Below are 697 nucleotides of genomic sequence, written 5' to 3'. Positions count from 1 at the left end.
TCACCAATCCACTCGAGCCTGTTTTTCAGCACCGGAGAGCAATCGTGGGATCCATCGACAACAAAGCTTCCTCACTCCAAGATGTTGATGCAGGATAGTATTGACGCTTCCCGAACTAATGCCTAGGATCTTCTCAATGTTCGTGTACGTGATTCGTGGGTCTTCTCGCACCAACATTTCAGATGTCCACACATTTTCTGCAGTAACTGCTGTTTCCGGGCGTCCGCCTCTTAGTTCATCTTCAAAGTTAGTTTTGCCTCTTTTAAATTCCTTAAACCACCTAAAAACTGTTGCACGAGAAGGAGCAGAGTCCTCTAATGCTGACTGCAAACGTTCCAAACTCAATTGTTCAGTTAAACCACATTTAAAATCATAGAAGATCATAGCACGCAAATGTTCACGATTAAGATCCATTATTGTAAAGAAAAAGCGCGGGAAGCGTTGTAGTAAAATGACTAACAATGTCATTTTTTTTTTTAAATTTAGCTAAATTGCTTTTGGTGATCTATTTTTAAATAAATTTGCTTTTTAAAAACATATAATACGGGTGCGTTCCATTTTTAAATTTCGAGCATCTCAAAACTTATTGAGTGCCCTACGTATGGCAGCCGATATGCGTGCTGCTGAGCGTGTCAATCAAATCGTTCCTATATATGTCGAAGAGAATAGGCGACATCAACCCCCCTGTCTCACTCCA

General features: G+C 40.5%; 1 protein-coding gene across 1 annotated transcript; it reads right to left on the bottom strand.

The window, feature by feature from the left end:
• LOC113235325 (protein GVQW3-like) lies at positions 1-414 on the bottom strand. Its single transcript, XM_026470987.1, has one exon. It carries the CDS (start codon positions 412-414, stop codon positions 1-3), a length of 414 nt encoding a protein of 137 aa, XP_026326772.1.
• Between the last annotated feature and the right edge of the window lie 283 nt (positions 415-697).

The sequence above is a fragment of the Hyposmocoma kahamanoa genome, unplaced genomic scaffold, assembly GCF_003589595.1.
Source record: "Hyposmocoma kahamanoa isolate Upper Pololo Valley unplaced genomic scaffold, ASM358959v1 87, whole genome shotgun sequence".
Classification (NCBI taxonomy): Eukaryota; Metazoa; Arthropoda; class Insecta; order Lepidoptera; family Cosmopterigidae; genus Hyposmocoma; species Hyposmocoma kahamanoa.
The sequence above is the reverse complement of the archived record's forward strand: the minus strand, read 5'-3'. Positions and strand labels throughout refer to the sequence as shown.

What these genes read in the sequence shown, in the direction of transcription:
- LOC113235325 (XM_026470987.1), bottom strand. Translation starts at nt 414, where the DNA reads ATGGATCTTAATCGTGAACATTTGCGTGCTATGATCTTCTATGATTTT.